The sequence below is a fragment of the Pan paniscus genome, chromosome 10 (genome assembly GCF_029289425.2).
Source record: "Pan paniscus chromosome 10, NHGRI_mPanPan1-v2.0_pri, whole genome shotgun sequence".
Taxonomy (NCBI): domain Eukaryota; kingdom Metazoa; phylum Chordata; class Mammalia; order Primates; family Hominidae; genus Pan; species Pan paniscus.
In genome coordinates, this window is record NC_073259.2 from 17,711,967 (window position 1) to 17,735,525 (window position 23,559).

The window sequence follows — 23,559 nt, forward strand, 5'->3', positions numbered from 1 at the left end:
AGAAAAAAGTGATGTTTACACTATAGATTGTGTCTGTCAAATAGTTATAAATGTATACTATTTTCATCTGTAAGTACAACATAAACTTCCCTAACTAAGCTTAAATCCAACTTTCTTAGTCAAAAACAAACTGGCAGACAGCTTTTTTAAAAAGTGGCTAACCAATCTTTCTGCTTATTCTGTGTATCTGCTGCAGCTATCAGCAAATTCATAAACTTCCCTAACAGAGTCACTTTTAATTCATTTCTGGCCTTCACACATCACACTGATTTATCAGTCCCCACAGAGCCCACTAAACTGAGTCTCTCATACTATGGGCCAAATATAAACATCAGAAAAAAGGTCCCTACTAGTGAAGGATACAATGCTAAGTGCTGCATAAGGCTAAGGAATACCCACGAAACACTTAAAATTTAAAATTCAAGAGTGATAATCATCTAATATTTACTGGGCACCTTCTTTATGGCACTATCTTGGAAAACTATATCAAAGCTATAGGACATTAGGTGGCAGCCAAATGTCTTTCATTGCTTTCAAGTCAAACTTTAACACTTCTACGTGTACTGAATATTTTTGGTCTACAAAATCCAAAAACGCTTTCTGGTCAGTTAAGGCCTCACAAGCATTCTGAGTCTCTTCTCCCTCCTGAAAACGGGTGAAGGAGGCAAAGTTAATCTTTTTTAAGTTAGCAATACTAGTTACAATTGAGGATTTGTAAAGGACTGTACATAAATCTGCTGCACATAAACCACACTATTGAAAGGAAATCCCAGGGTTCATCCTGTCCAACCACCCTTCTGATGCTTGAATACTTTCTATTACATTGTCACCAGTATCTGTTCAGCAACATATTAAATGGGATATCTGATAGGTATAATTTGATTTGTAACATTGTTTTTATCTACCAAACAGACACACTGGAACCACATACTTGCTCCCTGGAACATGCCAGTATCTTCCATTCCAGAGAGCTTACTTTCTGACTGCCTAGTATTCAGATAACCCAAATAATCACCATCACTTCTCTTCAGTGGAACACTCACAGTGCTCAGGAATCCTTGTTTTCCTTTATTAAACTCCTGGGAAACTTTCTCTACCAGCCTTTCTAAGCCTTTTCTACTTTTAAAGACTAATTTCCATGCCCTGAATCCTTTATCCTCAGATCATCTCATAAAACAATCTCAGTGAAGCAGGATACAAGGTAAATGTCATACATCCCCAACATCTTAATTTATACCTCTCAAAATTTTCTCTCCACCCATCTTCCCTTACCTTGTCCTCAGTCTCAAATGAGAAGATGGCCTTCCTCCTAAGGCTAAAGCAATACTTTCGGTTCAGCCTCCTTACCTCCTCTCTACAACTTTGCTCTATCAATTGTTCTGTATTTCTCGTATTTTCAATGGTTTATGCCAGGTTCCTTGCTATTGTTTTGTTTTAATAACCCTAACCTTGCTACCATCAGAATAATAATTATATTTCTACTAACTGCAAAATCTTATAACATTGGTATATATACTTCACACTACCATTCATTAGCTATTACTCTTCTATCTAACTTCCTATCCATCACTCAACTGCAAGTGCTTCCTCTGAATCTTTATAACCAAATCCAGTGGTCTTTTCTCAGTCTTTACTCCTTTTTTTTTTTTTTTTTTTTTTTTTTGAGATGGAGTCTGGCTCTGTCGCCCAGGCTGGAGTGCAGTGGTGCAATCTCGGCTCACTGCAAGGTCCGCCTCCCGGGTTCACGCCATTCTCCTGCCTCAGCCTCCCGAGTAGCTGGGACTATAGGCGCCCGCCACTACGCCCAGCTAATTTTTGTATTTTTAGTAGAGATGGGGTTTCACTGTGTTAGCCAGGATGGTCTCGATCTCCTGACCTCGTGATCCGCCCGCCTCGGCCTCCCAAAGTGCTGGGATTACAGGCTTGAGCCACTGCGCCCGGCCTCTCAGTCTTTATTCTTAACACCTCTAGAGCAGTCAATGCTGTTGACTATATCCCTACCTATATAGAATGTTCTCCTCATACAATACTACCTATTTTTTCTTGTCTTGTTTCAAACCTTCCACTTCCTATATATAGGTATCCTAAGACTCTCTGTTGTTCCAAATGACAGAGTATAAAAAATTAAAGTTCACAAGCAACAGCAACACAAGGTGGCAGCCACCACAGGCTCGGGAGTAAAAGTCCCTTGCAATTTCCCACTTTTGGAAGAACTCAAAGAAGGCCTGAAAGGAGTAGGAGATGGCAGTTAGCTGAGGTCTAGACAATGATAAAGACGTGACACTTACAAGACGTACAGGGATGATAATTGGGCCTGCAAGAACAATTTATGAAAACTGAATATACAGCCTTAAAATAAAATGTGGACCTAAATACCCAGAAGCACCCCCCTTTGTAAGATTTGTAACAAAAAATTAATATGAATGGAGTTAATAGTTCTAATGGATTGGTGGACCCAAGAGCCATATCAGTGCTAGCAAAATGGCAGAATTCACAGCACCAAAGTTGTCCTGCAAGAGCTCTGGCGCCTAATGGTGTCTAAAGAAAATATGAAACTCCCTCAGCCACCTGAAGGACAGTGTTACAGCAACTAATCGAAAAGAAAAACCACAATACAGTGTTACAGCAATTAATCGAAAAGAAAAACCACAGGCCCTTCCTCTTCCCCCTCATTCAATTTAAGCAGTCTTCATTTTCCACAGCAGCAAATTTTCTAGATATGTCTTGTAGACCTCAAAGTACTGGAAAGGAAGCTCCCAAAGGAAATTTATCTTAAGATGCTGTAAAACTAATTTTTTGTCCATTTGAAATATATAAGTTGTGCTATAACAGAAGGAAGGAAGGAAGGAAATAAATTAATTAATTAAAGTTCACCTGGTCAACAAGCAATTCTATGCAGCTAATTCCCAAAACATCATCTCCAGTTCTGTCCCTCTAACTTTTTGTTGGCCATCTCTACCTCCCGTTAAATTAAATTCATCACCTTTCCCCCAAAACAACAAAATCCCTCACCAGTCAATGGTACACAATTCTAACCTTACTGGCATGCCTTGGAGCCATCTTTGAGCCCCTCCCCTTTTCCCCTAGTCTGACAATTACTGTCTTGTTGACTCTTATTTTACAAGCATGTCTTTAAATCTGCCACCTCTTCTCCATTTTTAAAACCACTATCCGTCCTACTCTAGACCTTCATGACTTTAGGCCTAAAATATCCTAATAGTAAGTTATCTCAATATTCTCCCCTTTCCTTTTCTACTTCTAATACTTTCACTTTAGCCAACTCAAAAGCCATTCTGATTCCCCTTGCCTAAATTTACAAAATGCCTCAATACCTCAGCCTTCCACCATGACTTCTACCTAGGACTCTAAATTAATCTTTTATAGTCTCTGCATCATACAAACAGGTTTCAAAACATGTAAACTGGGAGTACATCACACCCATCATCGCAGAGTATTCATTTTCCTGCCTACTCCATACTTCTTTTTCTCCCAGCAAGCAAGTCCTTCAAGGCTAGAGTCAACCCTTACCTACTCTGTAACCCTTTCTAATTGACTCAGCTTTACTTCTTTTAATCCTTAGTCTTTAGTACTTACATGATATTAGCTTTTTTTTTTTTTAAGCATACTTCCTACCTCTAGGATCTCAGCCCTTGGAAACAAGAACCATACCTTATAACTAATTTTATCATCAATGCCTACTACAGTTCACTGCACACAGAAATATCATATACATATTTACTAATATTTTGGGGGTTTTGTTTTGAGACGAAGTCTCACTGTGTCACCCAGGCTGGAGTGCAGTGGCACAATCTCGGCTCACTGCAACCTCTGACTCCCTGGTTCAAGAGATTCTCCTGCCTCAGCTTCCCACGTAGCTGGGACTACAGGCGCCCAACACCACACCCGGCTAATTTTTGTATTTTTAGTAGAGGCAGGTTTCACCATGTTGGCCAGGCTGGTCTCGAACTCCTAACTTCAAATGATCCACCCACCTCAGCCTCCCAATGTGCTGGGGTAACAGACGTGAGCCAACGCACCTGGCTTGATTTTTTTTTTTCTTCTTCGTTTTTCGAGATGGGGTTTCGCTCTGTCACCCAGGCTGGAGTGCAGTGGTACAATCTGGGCTTAATGTAACCTTCACCTCCCAGGTTCAAGTGATTCTCCTGCCTCAGCCTCCCGCGTAGGTGGGATTACAGGCGCTCGCCACCACACCCAGCTAATTTTTTTGTATTTTTAGTAAAGACGTGGTTTTGCCATGTTAGCCAGGCTGGTCTTAAACTGCTGACCTCAAGTGATTAGCCCACCTCGGCCTCCGAAGTGCTGGGATTACAGGCGTGAGCCACCGTGCTCAGCCAAAGCCGGCTAAGATTTGACGGGTTTATTTGTAAGATGTTTTTAAGTGCTTATCAAATATTATAGTTACGTAAAACTAGATTTTAGTTTTCTCTGTTAAAATGACGGATTTTCTTCAGTTATTAGTTTGTCTTTTTGATTTTTGTTTTTTTGAGATGGAGTCTCGCTCTGTCACCCAGGCTGGAGGGCAGTGGTGGGATCTCAGCTCACTGCAAGCACCGCCTCCCGGGTTCATGCCATTCTCCTGCCTCAGCCTCCCGAGTAGCTGGGACTACAGGTGCCCGCCACCACGCACGGCTAATTTTTTTTGCATTTTTTTTAGTAGAGACGGGGTTTCACCATGTTAGCCAGGATGGTCTCGATCTCCTGACCTTGTGATCCACCCACCTCGACCTCCCAAAGTGTTGGAATTACAGGCATGAGCCACGGTGACCCGCCCATGAGTCTGCTTTTAATAAAGAAGTTATTAAAGGTTTTCCTTTGCCTTCTGAATAATCTCCACAGAAGGCAAAGATTGTGTCTTACCAGAATTTCCTGTGCTTAATGCTGACTTTATCATGTCCTTAATTACTTAAAACTGTATTCACACCCTTAAAAGGGTAAGGTTCTTCACCACTGCATTACCTCCCATGCTTACTTTTTTCAATATTTTTTTTAAGAGACAGGGTCTCACCCTGTTGCCCAGGCTGGAGTATAGTGGCACAATCATGACTCATTGCAACGGCACAATCATAGCTCATTGCAGCTTCAAACTCCTGGGCTCAAACGATCCTCCTGCCTCAGCCTCCTGAGGAGCTAGAACTATAGGCATGAAATCTTTCGCCCAGCTAATTTCTGTAGAGACAGGATCCCACCATGTTACCCAGGCTGGTCTCAAACTCCTGACCTCAAGTGATCCTCCCATCTTGGCCTCCCAAAGCACTGAGATTACAGGCATGGGCCACCGCACTGAACTAAAATCTTTTTTTTTTTTCCGGTCACTTTTGGTTAAATATGTAGCCAAGTATTTTTTTCCACAGTGGCCCATGATCCTATTTAATCAAATGTTCAAACCTCCTAAATGATGCCTTTTGTACCAACAACTGTCTTTGAGATTTCCCCTAAGGGGCCCTAGAAAATCAAAATTCCCTTTACCTTGTAAAAGAGAGATGTTAAAAATAATAGTTTATTTGATCAAACGTTATGGGTCATATGGAAAGCACTGTCAAAGCCAGAGAGGCTTATCCTCCCTAAGTTTAAGTTAAATTTGTATAGGTAAAATGTTATTAATAGGGATATTTTGGAAGTTCTATGAAGGTATAAAGCTCCTGGAAATTCATCAATGCCCTCATTGTCCATGTCTATTAATCAGAGTTCTGGTGCTGCTTTGCCTGGTATTAGACAACAGTATAATGTCATCAGTCATAATTTCAGGGATTTTTTTTCCTCAATGTTAACTTGGTCATAATTTGACTTCTTTAATCTTCTAGGTTGGCTAATGGTTCTCAGTTAAGAATTCACATCATTTACTTATGGAATGCTATTATATAGAAGTTAACGACCTACTCCAGACTGCTAAATCTTTTTCCTTGATAATCTTGATACATTCTTGATATACTCTTGACATATTCATAGTCCATTACATCTTAGGATTATATGTCTTTAGATTTTCTCTCTGCAATGAATATATTCATCTATATTCATAAATGACATGTACTAGCCACTCTTCTTTAAAATAAGGTTAATCGGCTGGGCGCAGTTGCTCACACCTTAATCCCAGCACTTTGGGGGGCTGATGCAGGTTGATCACCTGAGGTGAGGAGTTTGAGACCAGCCTGGCCAACATGGCGAAACCCTGTCTCTACCAAAAATATAAAAATTAGCAGGGCGTGGTGGCGCGTGCCTGTAATCCCAGCTACCCAGGAGGCTGAGGCAGGAGAATCACTGGAACCCAGAAGGCAGAGGTTGCGGTGAGCCAAGATCGCGCCACTGAACTCCAGCCTGGGCAACACAGCGAGACTCTGTCTCAAAAAATAATAATAAAATAAGGTTAATCATTACGCTTATAGATATGCTTTTGTCTAACACTTTTTTGGGTTGATTTGATTTTAGTTCGCATGCCACAAAAATCAAACTTCCTTGTCAATTTCATTATCTTTTCTAACAAAGTTTCATAAGATCTTTCACTTTTTTTCTTTCTTTTTTTTTTATTATTATACTTTAAGTTCTAGGGTACATGTGCACAACGTGCAGGTTTGTTACATATGTATACATGTGCCATGTTGGTGTGCTGCACCCATTAACTGGTCATTTACATTAGGTGTATCTCCTAATGCTACCCCTCCCCTCTCCCCCCACCCCACAACAGGCCCTGGTGTGTGATGTTCCCCTTCCTGTGTCCAAGTGTTCTCACTGTTCAATTTCCACCTATGAGTGAGACATGCGGTGTTTGGTTTTTCATCCTTGCAATAGGAGATCTTTCACTTTTAAGATTATCAGTAATAGGTTAATCATCACCGTTTTAAGTATTTTGTCATCTACAGATAGTTTTCTGTTTTACTCTAATGCTTCCCTGAAAGCACTTGCAAATCAGCTACAGGCCAGAGTGCACTTGTCTTCAATAAAAAAGGGCCAGGTGTGGTGGCTCACGCCTCTAATCCCCACACTTTGGGAAGCTGAGGTGGGCATATCACTGGAGCCCAAGAGTTCGAGACCAGCCTGGGCAACTTGGCGAAACCCCTTCTCTACAAAAAAATACAAAATTAGCTGGGTATGGTGGCACACACCTGTGGTCGCAGCTACTAGGGAGGCTGAGATGGGAGGATCACTTGAGCCCAGGAGGTCAAGGCTGCAGTGAGCCAAGATTGTGCCATTGCACTCCAGCCTGGGTGACAGAGTGAGACTCTGTCTCAAAAACAAAAAAAAGAAAGAAAGAAAAAGGAAAACTACTATGCCAGGTAACCTGAACACAAGCGTCTGATGGCATCACTTAAATAACTCTGAGACCACACCAGTGGACTGAGTCACGATTTCCAAACAGCTAGTAGAGAAACCGATGGGTTCGTGAGACTGCTAACACAGATCCAGCAGAACAAGAATTAATTACATAGAACTGAATAAACTGATGAAGGATGATTATGGGTTTCGTTTAAAATATTGCTGATGCCTTAGCGTCCTATTTTCTGGATATAAGGAACCCCTTTCTCTTTTCTCTGAAGCTATCTATAACTCACAACAATTTAAGGAGACTATGCTTTTGTAAACCGAAATAAACACTTATCTTTTTCTCCCCCGTCTTACTCCTCCAGAATTCAAAAACTCTTATTATTTTTATTTTCATGGCAATATAGTTATCTGCAGAGGTTCAATGAGTCTGCCTCCTAGCTGGAAACATTACTTATGCAACCAAGGCTTTGACTGGAATGCCACATTTGAAAATATTCATTTAATCAGGTATGACCAAATACTTCTAAGTTACAGTTGACTTTATGAACCAACGCTTACAGTCCTCTTAGGAAAACTGGCCTGGTAACTGGCTTACAGAGTTCCCAGCCTTGCAGGTGAATTAAGCAAGATCACTTCCCGGCAGGCTCAAAAATCCTAGAATATTTTGGGAACTTCAAGACAGGAATTCACCCAAATTTATAGGTATTACAAGTGAAACCTGATGGTCAGTTCTTGACTTACCTTTATAGTCTCAAGAGGCATTTTAAAGTCCAATCAGATTCCTTAAAAAAACTTTCAGCAAGGCAATATTAAAAGACCTATTATATGATAAATTACTATTATTGCTACACCTATGTAAATAATCAGGCCCAATCTAATGAGATCAACTTCTCAATGACTCTTATTCCATTGTCAACAGTGAATGATTTTGTTTTAAACAACAGGGAGACTGACAAGTGCACATCACAATTGCCCATTACTTACTCATTGACTTGGCTTGAATAAACTTTAGTCAGGATTCTCTTCTCCCCACAAATTCCTAAACTTTGGCTTGCCCTAAGCTTAAGAAAGTAGATGCACAACTTCTTCCCTCATTCTGACCATCAGCTGACTGCAGAAAAAAAAAAAAAAATGCTTTCCAGTTAAATAGTCCTGGTCATGCAATCTGCTCACCCCTACCTATTTGGCCCACATTCCCACAAAGTTCCTGCTAGCCCTGCTTACTTCTCCTTTCTGTAAAAAAAAAAAAAAAAAAGCCTTTTTCGGTTTGATTTTGAAGTGTGTTGCAGATCCTGTAGTAAGCATGTCCTTCTACTGCAAAAATCCTTTCAAATAAAGTCTCTCCTTACCTAAGTCTAGCTTTGTTTTTGCTTTTGGGTTTGGTCACTTTTTTTTTTTTTTTTTTTTTTTTGAGACAGAGTCTCACTCTGCCATCCAGGCTGGAGTGCAGTGGTGCGATCTCATCTCACTGCAACCTCCACCTCCCAGGTTCAAGCGATTCTCCCTCCTCAGCCTCTCAAGCAGCTGGGATTATAGGCACCACCACGCCTGGCTAATTTTTTTTTTATTTTTTTGTAGAGAAGAGGTTTCACTGTGTTGTCCAGGCTGGTCTCAAACTCCTAAGCTCAAGCGATCCTCTGCCACGGCCTTCCAAAGTGCTGGGATTACAGGTGTGAGCCACTGCACCTTGGCCTCAGCTTTGTTTTTATTTACAGTATAAGTACTATGACAAACTACCTATTTGCAAATGCCAAATTTTACATTAATATGTATTTCCCTCTATCAAAGTCATCAGCATCTCTTTCAAAACCACAAGGCGGCCCAGGTAAAATAAGGTACATACAGAAAGTCCTGCATGTAAAATTACTGTCCAGAGTACAAACAATCTGGCTTTAGTCATTCATCTTTCTGATTTATAAAACGAAGGAGTTGGCCCAGGTAATTTCTAATACCTCTTCTATTTTCTTACTCTAGATATGAATTTAGTAAAAAGATTTAACTGCGACAGGACGATTGACAGGGCTATTCAGAAACACGAGATACTGGTAAACTATTTAGTGCTTCTCCAGCAGAAAAACAGGAACTTAAAATATTTTTTAGGCCAGGCGCGGTGGCTCACGCCTGTAATACCAGCACTCTGGGAGGCAGAGGCGGGTGGATCACCGAGCCCAGGAGTTCAAGGCCAGCCTGAGCAACATGGTGAAACCCCATCTCTATAAAAAATACAAAAACTTAGTTGGGAGGATCACCGGAGCCTGGGAACGTCCAGGCTGCAGTAAGCAATGATCACGCCACTGCACTCCAGCCTGGGTGACAGAGACACCAGCTCAAAACAAACAAACAAACATAGGCCAGAGTGGTGGCTCATGCCTGTAATCCCAGCACTTTGGGAGCCAAGGCAGGCAGATCACTTGAGGTCAGGAGGTCAAGACCAGCCTGACCAACATAGCCAAACCCCCTCTCTACTAAAAATACAAAAATTAGCCAGCATGGTGGCACACGCCTGTAGTCCCAGCTACTCAGGAGGCTGAGGCATGAGAATCACTTGAACCCAGGAGGCAGAGGTTGCAGTGAGCAGAGATTGTGCCACTGCACTCCTCCCTGGGTGATGAAGCAAGACTCTGTTTCAAAAAAAACAGATTTTTTTAACGTATCAAAAGCTGAGATTCAGAAATAATTTCTCAAGGTAAAGACTCCAATAATCAAACCCACACTCATTTGAAAGTATTTAATATATCCATACAATGGATTACTCAGCCATTAAAAGGAATGAAGTACTGACACATGCAACATGAATGAACCTTGAAAATGTGCTAAGTGATAGAAGCTAGACACAAAAGGCCACATATTTTATTCCATTTATATGAAATATTCAGAGTAAGCAAATCCATAGAGACAGAAAGTAAATTCATGGTTACCAGAGGCTGAGGGAAGGGAGAAATGGGAAATGTATGGGTTTTGAGGGAGCAGGGGATGATAAGCGTTCTGGAATGAGATAGTGGTCATGTTTTACAACCCTGTGAGTATACTAAAAGCCACCGAACTAGACATTGTAAAATGGAGATTTTTACTGTATGTGAATTATAGCTCCAAAAAACTTGGTTTAAAAAAGTACTTGATAGAAAGGGCTTAATGAAAAAAAAAAAAAGAAAGAAAGAAAGAAAGAAAAAAGTACTTGAGGCCAGGCATGGTGGCTCATGCCTGTAATCGCAGCACTTTGGGAAACAAAGGCAGGAGGATCACTTGAGCCCAGGAATTCGAGACCAGTCTGAGCAACATAGTAAGACCCTGTCTCTACAAAAAAAAAAAAAAAAAAAAAAAATTAAAAATGAGCCGGGCGTGGTAGCACGTGCCTATAGTCCCAGCTACTCTGGAAGCTGAGGCAGGAGGATCACCTGAGACCAGGAGGTCCAGGCTGCAGTGAGCCGTGATAGCATCACACCACACTCCAGCCTAGGAAACACAGTGAGACCCTGTCTCAAAAAAAAAAAAAAAAACTAATTATATTAGTGCAATAGTTATATCCTAAAACCAGAAAACACATTACATAGTCCACACCTTGAATTCAATCCCAGATATGAATATGCTGATTTTTTAGTAGTCTATTTAACATATCTAATCTATGCTAAGAAATCTTTATTTATTTTGAAAGACAGGGTTTTGTCTGTGATATGGAGTGCAGTGGCATGATCATGGCTCACTGTAGCCTTGAGTTCCTGGGCTCAAGTGATCCTCCTGCCTCAGCCTTCTAAGCAGCTGAAACTACAGGCATGTGCCATCGTGACCAGATAATTTTTTAATTTTTTATAGATGTTTCCCAGGCTGGTCTTGAACTCCTGACCTCAAGTGATCCTCTCGCCTTGACCTCCTAAAGAGATGGGATTGATTACAGGTGTGAGCCACCATGACCCAGACTAAGAAATCTTTCTAATCGTTACAAATTTATAATTTAACTATAGCTAATGAACGATTGAGTCAAAACACAAAATGGCGTTCCAAATAAATGTCATAAAAATTCACATCTTTTTATATTACTTTAAATGTAAAATTTACAGTGCTCAATATGTGCAAACCTCTGGTACATGGTGCATATAAAGGGGAAAAACGTCTACTCTTCAAAAACTTTTCATCAAAGAGCTATTTCTGCATTAGCTTAAATCTAGAAGATTACAAATAAAGACAATATAATGTGTAGCTAAGAATTCATGGTAATGAAGTTCACTCCTCACCTTTCTCAGACTTGCAAAACATAGTATCTTTAAACTGGATATATGGATATACAGTACTTAAATTATACGTACCAATAAAGCTAGTCAATAGTGAGGAAGACTCCTATCCCTTGCAGTCCTTTACTTGTAGTTTGGGTCTTGTAGTGATAAAACAATGATTAAGACCATTAGAGAAAATAGCTCCTGGTTAAACATACATAATTTGATAAAGGTAGGTTTCCAATATTTGGGTGACTATTTTCTTGGGGGAAAAAAAATGACAGCTGTGCGCAGCAGGCTCACGCCTGTAAGCCCAGCACTTTGGAAGGCCAAAGCGGGTGGATCACCTGAGGTCAGGAGTTCGAGACCAGCCTGGCCAACATGGTGAAACCACATCTCTACTAAAAACACAAAAATTAGGTAGGCATGATAGTGGGCGCCTACTAATCCCAGCTACTTGGGAGGCTGAGACAGGAGAATCACTTGAACCCAGGAGACAGATGTCACAGTGAGCCAAGATCATGGCACGGCACTCCAGCCTGGGTGACAGAGCGAGACTCCATCTCAAAAAAAAAAAAAAAAGACTACTGCTGGTCATGTTATTTTTATTGAGAGTCTCATCAATAACTTTAGGCCTGGTGTTAATAACCTACATAACTTAATGTAGTTTTCTGCCTAAAAATATAATTTCATTTTGCATCCCCAATCTCCTCCTGAAATTAGTTCCAAAATATTTAAGCACTTATACAAGGTCCTTCCAAGCAAGATATTACAGAAACTACAAGTTATGATACCGCTAAAAGGATCACAGCATCAAAGTATCAATAATTTTCACCGAAGAGTCCAAGCACATTTTAAAAGTTTCTAGCCTCACACCGGAACAGCTTGAACCTTTAGTGAGAATACTCACTGCCACAAACACGAACAGCTTGAGAAACAAAAGCATATGTTAATAATACCAAATAACCTTGTTTCCTTGTATTTATGTACTGACAAATTGTATTTTAAAATAAATAATTTTAAGAGCAAACAGCCTGTTCTTAGATTGCCTAGTCTGTATATTTGACTAAATTTCAAAGTTACTCATATAAAACAGTGTTTTATTCACTGAAGTGAGGCTTACTTTATAGAAGATAAACACCCTTATCCAAAGTGAAAACATGCAATGCAGAAACTCAGTATAGCATTCAGCCATCCTGCAGAAAGAAATCCACCAACTGAATAATTGTTGTAAACAAATAATGCAATTTCTCAATTAGATGTCTTGATAAAATTATTTTGCCCATACTTAACTCTTTAATAAGTATCACAATCATTTGAACTGTCTGTTCTGTAGCTTATTTATAATAATCATCACCTAAAATAGTTATGGCTGCAATCCTTTAGAAATAAATTTAGGCCAGGCGCGGTGGCTCACGCCTGTAATCCCAGCACTTTGGGAGGCCGAGGCGGGTGGATCACCAGGTAAGCAGATGGAGACCAACCTGGCTAACATGGTGAAACCCCGTCTCTACTAAAAATACAAAAAAAATTAGCCGGGCGTGTTGGCGGGGCCTGCAGTCCCAGCTACTCGGGAGGCTGAGGCAGGAGAATGGCGTGAACCCGGGGGGCGGAGCTTGCAGTGAGCCGAGATTGCGCCACTGCACTCCAGCCTGGGCGACTGAGGAAGACTCCGTCTCAAAAAAAAAAAAAAAAAAAGAAAAATTTAGTGTCATTCCGTTTTATATCAAACAAAACAGAAATTTCCATAAGTAAAAGTATTTTATGGAGCTTTTATTCCAGTTGCAGAAGAATCAAAAAAAATTCCAAAACCACTGGCCTAAAACTATCAACTGCCAAAAACAGTGCCCAGGACATAGCGACACTTAAAATGTTTTACCAGTCTTTCCAGAGTATAATGTTTCTTTTAATTCGGCCATCTTAATAATAGCAACCATTTATTCAATGTCTACTATTGACTGTGCGTTCTACTACCCCTTTACAAACATTTCGTCAGTTCTCACAGAAGTCTTGCAAGTTATATCCCCACCTAACAGGAAAGGAAATAACTTGTCCAAAGGAACACAAAGCGGCAGAAGAGTTTAACTTGGCCTGTTTAACAACAAGCCATGTCTTTCTGCTATAGTACCTTCCATATAATCTTCTCTAAATATAAACTTTCAATAGAATTTCTATGATTAAAATAATCTTTCTCAGAGTAGTTACCCATGGCCTAAATAGCACTAAACATTATTTTTCCAGTATGCTCAAAATATTTAAACAAAAAATATACGTTCTCATAAAATATTTTCCATTAATATATCCCTTCCCAGAATCTCCTTTGATATTTAAAACAGTCCTTTCTGACAGCCAAAGCATATATAAGGACGCAGTAGTTCAGTACAGCAAATGGAAAAACTTCCAATTAAAGCAAAGAAAAAAATCTCTTAAAAATTGAATCATGGCCGGGCGCGGTGGCTCACGCCTGTAATCCCAACAGTTTGGGAGGCCGAGGCGGGCGGATCACGAGATCAGGAGATCGAGACCATCCTGGCGAACACGGTGAAACCCCATCTCTACTAAAAATACAAAAAATTAATCGGGCGTGGCGGCGGGCGCCTATAGGCTGAGGCAGGAGAATGGCGTGAACCCGGGAGGCGGAGCTTGTAGTGAGCTGAGATCACGCCGCTGCACTCCAGCCAGGGCGACAGAGCAAGACTCCGTCTCAAAAAAAAAAAAAAATTGAACCACAGGAAATCACTTAGCCCTTCTGATAACAACAAGCTAAAACCTTAAAATTTAATAACCAGACAAATTATTATTTAGCCAAATGAGCAAACCTGAAGCCAGGTAAGTAAACAGGAATGACAGTATCAAATTAACTATATGAAACTGTCATCAAATATCAATGTAATACTTGACAAGTTTGGAAAATAATAGGTTAAACAAAGTTAAAACCGGTCTCTTTACCTCAGGACTTTTCAGAACCCTTAATGTGTTAACATGAATTCTAATCTCCAAATAAAGTGTACAGAGATCACTCAAGGTTACACAGCAAATTTAGAACCATAACTTAATTCTCCTGATTGCCACTCCAAAATTTGCTCTACTTCCCCAAGACTTTATAACACCTGATTTTAAAGGAAGAAAAGGATCGCTTCTACCGAAATACAAGATGCAAAACACTAGTGGTTTGTTCCAACAATATTTACCACCAGCCCACCAAAACAAAAAAAAGTAATGAAGAATTTTTATATAACAAGCCTCCTCAAAAAAAGCTAAAAAGGCCAGGCGCGGTGGCTCACGCCTGTAATCCCAACACTTTGGGAGGCAGAGGTGGGTGGATCACCTGAGGTCAGGAGTTCGAGACCAGCCTGACCCATATGGTGAAACCCCATCTCTACTAAAAATACAAAAATTAGGCCGGGCACAGTGGCTCACACCTGTAATCCCAGCACTTTGGGAGGTCAAGGCAGGTGGATAACTTGAGGTCAGGAGTTCAAGATCATCCTGACCAATATGGTGAAAGCCCGTCTCTACTAAAAATATAAAAATTATCCGGGCATGGTGGTGTGCGCCTGTGGTCCCAGCTACTCAGGAGGCTGAAACAGGAGAATTGCTTGAACCCAGGAGGGAGAGGTTGCAGTGAGCTGAGATCATGCCACTGCACTCCAGCCTGGGCGACAGGGTGAGACACCGTCTCAAAAACCAAAAAAATACAAAAATACAAAAATTAGTCAGGCATGGTGGCAGGCACCTGTAGTCTCAGCTACTCAGGAGGCTGAGACAGGAGAATCGCTTGAACCGAGGAGGCAGAGATTGCAGTGAGCCAAGATCGCGGCACTGCACTTCAGCCTGAGCGACAGAGCGAGACTCCGTCTCAAAAAAAAAAAAAAAAAAAAGCAAGCTAAGAAATAATATTTCACAGATTACACACACCGATGGTATTCCAAAACCTATATTCTTATCAAAAATACTTCCAGCAGAAAATCAGATATTATTTTTTCTCATCAGTATCCGAATGGAACTAAGAAAATGGTAAGGATGGCAACCTAAACTGTGAGGCCCATTAGATTAGGAAACACATTGTTTTACTCACCATCAGTACCAGAGGCTGACATATAGGAGGTATTCCATACATATCTGCTAAAAGAATGAATAATAAATCCCTGCCCCATCTTTAATTAACCTACCTTTATTAAATTACAGTATCTCTGAATCTGAGTTTCCCCACTTACAAATAAACTGCTGAGGCTCAAACGACCAAGATCCCTTTCACTTTTAAGAATGTGTGAATCTGGGCCAGGCATGGTGGCTCACACCTGTAATCCCAGCACTTTGGGAGGCCGAGGTGGGCAGATCACCTGAGGTCAGGAGTTCGAGACCAGCCTGACCAAAAAGGAGAAACCCCATCTCTACTAAAAATACAAAAAAAAAAAAAAATTAGCTGGGCATGGTGGTGCATGCCTGTAATTCCAGCTACTCAGGAGGCTGAGGCAGGAGTATCGCTTGAACCCGGGAGGCAGAGGTTGCAGTGAGCCGAGATCATGCCATTGCACTCTAGCCTGGGCAACAAGAGCGAAACTCTGTCTTAAAAAAAAAAAAAAAAAAGAAAGAATGTGTGAATCTGGCCGGGCGTGGTGGCTCACGCCTGTAATTCCAGGACTTTGGGAGGCCGAGGTGGGCGGATCACGAGGTCAGGAGATGGAGACCATCCTGGCTAACACAGTGAAACCCCGTCTCTACTAAAAAATACAAAAAAATGAGTCCCAGCTACTCAGGAGGCTGAGGCAGGAGAAAGGCGTGAACCCAGCAGGCAGAGCTTGCAGTGAGCGGAGATCACACCAACGCACTCCAGCCTGGGCAACAGAGCAAGAATCCGTCTCAAAAAAAAAAAAAAAGAATGTGTGAATCTGCACCTGTAATCCCAGAACTCCGAGAGGCGGAGGTGGGAGGATCACTTGAGCCCAGGAGTTTAAGACCATCCTGGGCAACATAGCAAAACTCTGGCTCTATAAAAATTAGCCAAGTGTTATGGCACACAACTGTGGTCCCAGCTACTTGGGAGGCTGAGGTGGGAAGATCACATGAACACAGGAGGTCCAGGCTGCAGTGAGCAGCGACCATGCCACTGCACTCCAGCCTAGGCAACAGAGCAAGACCCTACCTCCAAAAAAAAAATAGGAATTCGTGAACCTGGCCAAGCATGGTGGCTCACACCTGTAACCTGTAATCCCAGCACTTTGAGAGGATCACTTGAGGCCAGGAGTTGGAGACCAGCCTGGGCAACATATCAAGACACCCCCACACCAACCCCATATCTACAAAAAATTGGGGGCATAGTGGCACGTGCCTATAGTTCAGAGCTTTGGGAGGATGAAGCAGGAGGATCACTTAAGCCCAAGACTTTGAGACTGCAATGAGCTGTGATTACACCACTGCACCCCAGACTGAGTGATGAAGCAAGACTTTGTCTCTTTAAAAAAAAAAAAAAAAAATTGTGAACGTTATACAAATTAAATCTCAAATCATGAAAGCATTTGAGGATATGTCCCTGAACAAGCAAAAATTATAGCAAAAAGTAACATTAACAAGGTACTTCATATTATTTAATTTAAAACACCCAATAACCCTGCAAACTAGTCAGGTATCATTATCCACACTACCAGTAAAGAAACTGAGACCTAGAGAAGCGGACTAGACCAGAACCACAAAGTTATGAAGTTGTGACACTTGGGCTTTAAATCCAAGATTTTAGTATTGAAATTCCCAAATCTTTCCTTTATACCTTGTCATGTGATGATAGAGATAGGGACACAGCACTAACGGTATTCCCTGGCTTTCTGCTACTAATTCAACAGGGCTACAGGACAGAAGGTCTCCCAGACTCTCACATACGCCATCACACTCAGCCAATGTTAAAGCCCCAATTCTTTGTGGGGGGAAAAAATGACCTAAATGCAACAAATCAATCAGATTTTTCTCCTTGGAGCCCAAGGTTGACTAAATATTTTTACTATAACAGAGGATGACATTCTCAAAGAATGAATTAATTCTAAATTATGAACAAAAATCTTTTACATCAAAAGACAGTTTTACTTCAAATAATATGTACTCACAGCTAAGTACAGTACTGTTACATATTAGAAGACCACCTGACACCATATTTCGCCACATTTAAAACGAGAGCTCCACTTCTGAAAACCTTGCTAGTGGAAACGAGACAATTTCAACTATTACCTCTTCCAGGTCTTGTTACATAAATAAGTGCAACCTATCTAAATTCCAATAATGAACAAACCCAGCTCTGGTCTCAAAGCTGGTGTTAAACAAACGGCATTTACATCACACACGTCTCCTCCAAGAAATACAACTAGACAACCAGAAACATCCCAAGTTATAAGTTTCCCCACGACTCTAACCAATCAGCTGGTTCTCATATTTGTCAACCCTATTAACCCTATGTCTTAAAATACATACATATTCTTATGTCAAATATAGTTGTTTCTAACAGCTACAGCAAAACCCCTTTCAATAGAGTATGCCAATAATAAAATAAGTATATACTTATGAAACCTCTCCAGTACGTAACACTTCATTAAAATTTCTGCCACAAAAATCTAATGAACACTACCTTTCCGGGGTTTACATGTGGGAAAACTTTGTAATATGCTTAGAGTATCAAGTAATAGAACATGCAAACACAATGCTGCATTACTACAGAGTAACTGAAGAAAGTATTTCTCCTCCTCCAAAAAAAAACTCAATCATTCTCATCCGAAATATATACACAGTACACGCAAAAATATACACCTGTCACAGACTATTAGTTACTATTAGTGTTCTGTAAACTTAAATTAGTTTGGAGAACTTAACAAAAGTTTAGCTTGTTAACACCTAAAAATCTCCAGCGACCAGCAGTCACATGCCTGAAAAGAACTTACTATGAACGCCAGTAAGAACTTTACCAAACCAAAACTACAAGCCACCGTATCGAGCTGGTAATGCTGGTAAATTCCTCTTCTGGTAAATGCTCCACAGCCATCACAGCCATCTCAAGTTCAACAATAAATAGTTTGAGAAGAGCTGCCGACGGGCCAGTCAAAAATCTTTGTGAACTGTCACAAAAGTCAAAGAGCAGGTGTCAGCTTTGCAGTCCAATTCAAAACATCATAGTGCCATCGAATTCAAGCGATTCCCAGAGCAAATTATCTCGAACAGCCTATGCAATTTACCAAAGTGCCAAGCAGTCCCCAGGGGTGCAGAGCAAATTATCATTTTGGTCCCAGGACCGGCTCCTCTTCACACGAGGATGAATTTCCCTACTTAGTGCCAACTGTACACTTGCATACTCCGAAAATAGGGGCAAGCCGTGAATACCAGAGGTTACAAGGGCAATGTTTTATTTTATTATGGGCTGAAGCTCAGAAGGCTCCCAATGCTGAAACGCTCGACCTATAACCCCGGAGTCACTTTCCAACTGCGCTCTCACCCAGGATCATTATATCCCAAACGGAAGCCAATCATTACCTGTAACAAGGCCTGGAAAAAATAGCAAGAGGGCTTTAAAAGTTCACCTAAGCAACACCGAAACGGGGTGGGGAGTGGGTGGGGGGGCTTCGATGGATAAGGCCAACCTTAAAGCATCTCGGACTCAAACATTTTAAAAGCCAAAATACGTACAAAGAGACCCTTTTCCCTGGAAGACCCCAGGCAGAGAGAGGCACACAGACACTCAGTCATCCCGACAGCATGGGGTTCCAAGGGTTCCCTAAGACCAGCAGCCGGGATCGAAGCTCCGATGTCTCCGGGGAAGGTCTGGGAAGCCAGGCCAGGTCCGCATTGTGGCCGGGCGGTGCGCGCAGCCCCTGCTCCCGGGCCCCTTTCTCTCCCCCTCCCCACGACCAGGCCTCTCCCCGCTCCTCTCCCCTTCTCCCTCCCTCCGTCCCTCCCCTCCCCCTAGACACATACAACAAGGCCACCTCCCCCCGAACCCCACCAACTTTCCAGTGCCCCCACTCTTCCCACCTCTCAGGAGCACACAGAAGCTGCAGGCCAGGAGGCTCCTCAGGACGGCCCCCATCTTCCCTTCTCGCGTTCTCTTCTCTCACCGGCGAGGGGTGGCCAGAAGTGGGGGAGGCGAGGAGCCGGGGCGGCCGCCGCAGCGGCAGGGCTGCACGCTCATACTTCCCAGCTTCCCAGCTAGAGAAGAAAGAAAGGGGCACGTCAAGGTTCCGCGCGCGCCGCCGCCGCCCTCTCTACCGCGCCGCTCGGCCCCGGGCTCGCGCGACGCCAGCGTCTGCTTCCATCCCGCCGCCTCCTTCCCCGGCGCCCCGCTTCCCCCGCGCAGCTCCTCATTCAGCCTCTGCCTCGCGCAGCGGCGCAGGGATACGGTCGGCGCCGCCACCTAGGTTCGCCGCGACCGTGTCCCTGCGCGCAACGAGCCCCTTCTCCCGGTACTGCCTCCTGTACGGCCAGGGAAGGGAGTCGGCAACCGCACGCACAGCCTCTGCCTGAGACCCTGGGAGAGGTTCTGGGCTAGCAGAGGCGAACTGGGAGGGAAAGCCTCCTCCCGGTGGCGCATTCCAGCGGGATTCTTTCCCGGACCGGCCGCTTCGGCCCTCCCCGCGGAGGGCGTGAGGCGGCGTCGAACAACATTGGAGCCGGCGTGGTCGGGACTACTTTCTGCGGCTCGGCCGGGCAGCCGTCTGCCCCGCTCTTTGTGCGGCCGCCGCCGGCAGGACCAGGTGGGGCTCCGGTCTCGCGCCCCCAGCCACCTGAGACTGCCCAGCCGCGGTGCACGCGCGGGGAGCCACGGCGGATCCCGTTGCGTGGTGATGAGCTCCGTCTTCGGGGTTGGAAATCGGTTTCAGCATCCTTTTTTTGGGAGGGCGGAATTTTTGAACGCTGTTTACACCGGCTTTCAGCGTGGATCTGGTGAACGATATTAAAATGCCAATTCAAAACTGAGATTGTTATTTTTCTCCCGCCTTCCCAGAAATACAAACTGCCCCCAGAATTAAGCCCGACCAGCTAAAGATTTCTAAACTGGCAGATAAAATTCCAAGATAAATGCCTCAAAACCTAAGAGCAAAGGGACAATTGGACAAGACTATTTAGGATTTTACAAGTTGCATATAATAACGAATGTTTGGCATGCTTCGATTATCAATTCTCAGCTTGAGAAGGAAAAGATTCCCTAGAATCTCAGACTGTGCACAGCCTCTGCTACTCCCAGTGCATTGGGCATTCAGGAGTAATGGCCCAGACGCCCCCTGAAATCACCTGCCAGGCTTTGGTCTGGGCAGAGGCGCTCCAACAGTTAACCCTAATGGAGCCATCAGATGCATCCTGCCCAGCTGTCACACGCCCTTACCTGGAGGCAGATGGGCAAGAAAGTGGAGCTGCTACCACAATGTTACAAGTACCTCAGTGACATTGGAGTTCACTAGTGCTTGAACACAAGTTATCATATTTGACACTCAAAACTACCCTGGGGAAAGGCAGGTTTTGTTACTTATTCTTTATTGCACAGAGGAGCAAAATGAGAACCTGAGAGGTTAATGACTTACCCAGGGCCACTCAAGTAATGAATAGCAGTACCTCAGCCCAATCCAGGTCTCTGACTTAAGCCACTCCGCTCCTTCCAAGAAATGCGCGCTGAACCAAAGGTGCTGCAGGTTTGTAAGTAGATGGACAGCAGAAACAGCCAAATCACTTTCTCCCAAATTCACCTGAGGTCTAGTCACCGTTTATTTAAATAACCTGCTTCTAAGAACCAAGTGAGTTTTGTATTCTGGCTTCCTCAAAGCAGGAAACTGGGCCGGGCGCGGGTGGCTCAGGCCTGTAATCCCAGCACTTTGGGAGGCCGAGGCGGACAGATCACGAGGTCAGGAGTTCGAGACCAGCCTGGTCCAACATGGTGAAACCCCCGTCTCTACTAAAAATACAAAAAAAATTAGCCGGGCATGGTGGCACACGCCTGTCATCCCAGCTGCTCGGGAGGCAGAGGCAGGAGAATGGCTTGAATCCAGGAGGCGGAGGTTGCAGTGAGCCGACATCGCGTCATTACACTCCAGCCTGGGCAACAGAGCAAGATTGCGTCTCAGAAAAAAAAAAGAAAAGAAAGTTAACCTTCACTTTCACAGGCCCCTTCCAATGTCTGGGGAGGGGCCCTTATGATATGTTCACATGGTCCTATTTGCAAAACAAAGATAATTTTGAATTCCTCTTCTGTATAATTGTATTACACAAAATTGTATAAGCTTCAAGTCCCACAAAGCCTGGATCTGTCCCTATTTATAATAGAAAATGCGGTACAACTGGCCGGGCACGGTGGCTCACGGCTGTAATCCCAGCACTTTGGGAGGCCGAGGCAGGCGGATCACGAGGTCAGGAGATCGAGACCATCTTGGCTAACACGGTGAAACCCCGTCTCTACTAAAAATACAAAAAATTAGCCGGGCGCGGTGGCAGGCGCCTGTAATCCCAGCTACTCAGGAGGCTGAAGCAGGAGAATGGCGTGAACCCGGGAGGAGGAGCTTGCAGTGAGCCTAGATAGCGCCACTGCAGTCCAGCCTGGGCGAAAGAGCGAGACTCCGTCTCGAAAAAAATAAAATAAAATAAAAAAGAAAATGCGGTACAACCTAAATCTCCTCAGACTATCAACCTAAGTAGGGGAATGAGATATTACACACTGCTGAAAAATAATAATTTAGAGGATTATGCAACAGTGTCGAATGTTTATAATGAGTTAAGCTTTTTTTTTTTTTTTTTTTTTTTTTGAGACGGAGTTGTGCTCTTGCTGCCCGGGCTGGAGTAAAATGGCACAATCCCGGCTCACCACAACTTCCTCCTCCCAGGCTCAAGTGATTGTCCTGCCTCATCCTCCTGAGTAGCTGGGATTACAGGCATGCGCCACCACACCCAGCTAATTTTGTATCTTTAGTAGAGACGGGCTTTCTCCATGTTGGTCAGGCTGGTCTCGAACTACCGACCTCAAGTGATCCGCTCTCCTTGGCCTCCCAAAGGGCTGGGATTACAGGCCTAAGCCACCGCGCCCGGCCGAGTTAAGCTTTTAAAAAGTGAAAGTGCATGTACATTTGATTATAGCTATGTAAAATAAAAATATATATAATATACAAACATAAATGCACACACATATATATAGCACATATTTGAGCAAAGACCAAAAGTAAGTGCACTAAAATAGGCATTAGGATGGTGAAATAATATGAGATGTAGTTTGCTTTTCTGTTCTTCAATTTTGTTTCATGTACTATATATTTACTACAAATTTTTAAAAGATGCTTAAGTGAAAATCTATAGCTTAAGCTTAAGCCCTAGAGAGAATGCCATTATTATTGCATAACTAATTTTGTTTCTCATTCTTTTAAGTGCCAATCAGATACCAATCACTATGTTAAGTGTTGGGGATATAAAGATGAGAGTAATCATAGTCCCTACCCTCAAGAAGCTTACAGCCTTGTTTGGAAACACTAATTAATAAAGTGAGTAATTAAAATATTAAAATCTGCAGGGCACAGTGGCATACAACTGTAATCCCAGCACTTTGGGAAGTCAAAGTGGGCAGATCACTTGAGCCCAGGAGCTCGAGACCAGCCTGGGCAACATGGCGAAACCCCATCTCTACAAAAAATACAAAAATTAGCTAGACATGGTGGCGTGTACCTGGAGTCCTAGCTATTCGGGAGGCTAAGGTTGGAGGATCACTTGAGCCTAGGAGGCCAACGCTGCAGTGAGCTGTGATCTTGCCACTGCACTCCAGCCTGGGCAATACAGTGAGACCCTGTCTCCAACTAAAAAAAAAAAAAAGACAAAATTGCTAAGTGTAGAGATGCTTTTCTGCCTAGACAATTCAAAGAAGGGAAAAAAGGGCCAGGCGCAGTGGCTCACAACTTTAATCCCAGCTACTCACGAGGCTAAGGCACAGGAATCACTTGAACCCAGGAGGCGAAGGTTGCAGTGAGCCAAGATTGCAGTGAACCAGAACTCCAGACTGGGCAACAGAGTGAAACTCTGTCTCAAAAAAGCAAAACAAAACAAAAGAAGGGAAAATAACCCTAGCGCTGAG

The 23,559-nt window shown here is 42.9% G+C and overlaps 1 protein-coding gene and 1 pseudogene across 8 annotated transcripts in view; one reads left to right on the top strand and one right to left on the bottom strand.

Annotated features, from left to right (window-relative positions):
• The window catches only part of LRP6 (LDL receptor related protein 6), a 170,290-nt gene extending 147,736 nt beyond the window's left edge, over positions 1–22,554 (bottom strand). For 4 of the 8 annotated variants that reach the window (XR_608456.5, XR_008954639.2, XM_008951953.5 and 1 more), the window contains exon 1: positions 19,494–22,553. Coding sequence is in view for 4 of the 8 variants with exons in the window: in XM_008951953.5 (XP_008950201.1) it covers positions 19,494–19,548 (55 nt within the window). In the remaining 4 variants the exon portion in view is untranslated. Of the gene's footprint in view, positions 1–19,493 lie in introns of all 8 variants that reach the window. The other 4 variants (XR_004665617.3, XM_063593360.1, XM_034935388.3 and 1 more) reach the window with 2 other exon arrangements.
• LOC129393489 (ubiquitin-conjugating enzyme E2 variant 1-like) lies at positions 833–10,969 on the top strand (annotated as a pseudogene).
• Positions 22,555–23,559: the final 1,005 nt, after the last annotated feature.